Source organism: Octodon degus, unplaced genomic scaffold (genome assembly GCF_000260255.1).
Source record: "Octodon degus isolate 3935 unplaced genomic scaffold, OctDeg1.0 scaffold00009, whole genome shotgun sequence".
Classification (NCBI taxonomy): Eukaryota; Metazoa; Chordata; class Mammalia; order Rodentia; family Octodontidae; genus Octodon; species Octodon degus.
Window position 1 is genome coordinate 12,111,924 of NW_004524585.1, and position 2,361 is coordinate 12,114,284.

The 2,361-nt window shown below is 35.5% G+C and overlaps 1 protein-coding gene across 2 annotated transcripts in view; it reads right to left on the reverse strand.

Moving 5' to 3' along the window:
- The window catches only part of Kdm5b (lysine demethylase 5B), an 87,736-nt gene that overhangs the window by 55,690 nt on the left and 29,685 nt on the right, over positions 1-2,361 (reverse strand). For both annotated transcript variants that reach the window (XM_004625360.3, XM_023708050.1), the window contains exons 3-4: positions 1,587-1,709; positions 804-974 (exon numbers count right to left, since the gene is read on the reverse strand). In XM_004625360.3, the coding sequence (XP_004625417.1) occupies positions 804-974; positions 1,587-1,709 (294 nt within the window). The remainder of the gene's footprint in view (positions 1-803; positions 975-1,586; positions 1,710-2,361) is intronic.

Below are 2,361 nucleotides of genomic sequence, written 5' to 3' on the forward strand. Positions count from 1 at the left end.
TAACTTCTTTTCCATAGCACAGAAACAATTCTTAAAGCTATAGGGTTACAGTTATAGAATAACTCAAAGAATATAGATTAGAATACTTCTTTCTACCAGGGCCTTGAAATAAGTGGCAAGCTTTTATGATGTAATCCTATCAGGTAAAAGTTTTTACCCAAATAACATGGCAATAACAGTTCTGAATTGAAGCAAATATAGCTAGATAGTAACTATTAGAAGAACACATTAGCTATCTATGTAGGCAACATTACTAAGTCCCCCATCCTTTTCAAACTTAAGCATTGGGACAATCAAGAGTCCTTTAAATAGCAAATAAACACAAAAGCATAATCCATAAGAAGTACACATAGCTTCTTGTTGTAAACAAACATCTGTAGTTGAAGTAAATACAGATTTCAGCTTCTATAGACAGAAAAATGTTATTCTGTCTACAATCTTAGTCTTTCAAAAACCAAAATTTCTAAGTATGTTTGCTCTTAAAAAGAGGAAAAAAAGAGCCAGGTGTGGTGGCACACACTGGTAATCCCAGAAATTCGGAGATTGAGACAGGAGGATCACTGTGAGTTGAAGACCAGCCTGGACTACAAGTGAGCTCAAGGACAGGCTAAACTGCAAAGCAAGACCTTGAGTACCAAAAAGACCATTAAAAAAAAAAAAAAGCCATCGGAGAAATATACGCAAAGCATGGTCTTGCTAAATAATGTCTTTCAAACATAATGAAGGCCTTTTCACTTTACCTGAAAGACAAGGTATCAACAAGCAGTGAAGTAAAGCAGGTTACAGCTAGCACCAAAACTCACCCTCAAACTGTCTCCAGACAGGAATAAATTGTAGGGGTTGAGGATTCGTTCGTAATGCCCTCTGATATGTGAGCCCACAGCTTTGCCAGGAGCAAACCCCATCTTTGTGGCAATTTTGGTCCATTTTCTATCCTTGCAAACAACTGCAAATCCACCTTCTTCTGCAACTAACTGTTAAGATATATTAACAGAAATTAGAAATGTTTATACAAATATCACTTCTAATTTCCCCATACCTAGACATGACTCCAAGAATAAAACATTCTTCACTATGGCTAATTTAAAAACATATTTTGCAATTCAAAAGGCAAAATAAATGTGCTATTAATTTTAAGGTAGAAAATTAAAATACCTCTCTTGACAGAATGGCCCATTAACTTGGTCCTCCCAAAACTCTCTCTGTCTCAAAGAAGTCAAATAACTAGGTTAACAATTATATGTATACTACAGAAAGGATCCTAGTACTTAGATATATATGTCAGATTTTTTTAGCTTGGTCATTAAAAAAAAAAAAAAAAAAAAAAATTCCTGAATGTCAGCTTTCTTACTTGTACTAAGGTGGAAATAATAGTCTACAGGGTTATTATAAAGTTTCAAAATCACAAAATAGACAATAACAAAATGTTCTATAACATAAAGCTTCCAGACATAAGAAGGGCCTGACCCTAACCACTCCAAAGTCAAACTTTCACTATATATATTTCAAATCTTTTTTTTCTATAACAAAGAAGATCAAATCCATTGTTAGACCACTAAATGAATAAGTGCTCATTACCACTCTACCTTGTTTAGCTGAAATAAGTCCAAGATCTTCCTCTCCACATGTGGAATTTTAAGAGTACTTCCCTGTAATTCCCAGTACTTTGCAATCTGGTCCAGGAAATTCAATTTTACACGTGTTTGAGCCTAAATAACAAAGAAGTACATTTTAAATTTACCTAGCACTCACATGTGCACACAATCTCACTCTTTCTCTGTTTTTGTTTCTTTTTTTCTTTTTTGTATTTTAGGGAAGTGTCTACAGGGTGTTCAGGGTCTCACTACTAGATCAGACTTGTACTGATCTGCCTGTTTACAGCCTGGGATTACAGGTGCACGCCACCACATCCAGTCTCAACTGCAGTCTCAGCGCACCCCGGGGAGCAGGACTGGCATGGGAGGCCCTGGGATCAAACCCACGTTTTGTTTTGTTTTTTTAATAGTGTTTTATACTTTGCTAGGCTGGCTTCAAATTCTATAAAAATAGACTTACAATGGTAACTCTAGATCAATTTCAATATGCCCTTATAATTTACAGATAGTAGAAAAAGTCATTCCTTTAACAAATCACTGCAAGCCTCTTCGGGATATTTTTTTCCCCTTCTCTTTATAAAATATAAAATACAAGATATAAGCCAGGTATTCTGGGGAGTTTTATCTTGCACACCAGGCAGAGCTTGGGGTCAGCATTTGGGTCTTCCACACCACTGCCAAGATGAAGGTGAAATCTATTTACTATTTTCAAGTTCAAACCAAAATTTCAAAATACATTCAAATTACACACACACACACACACACA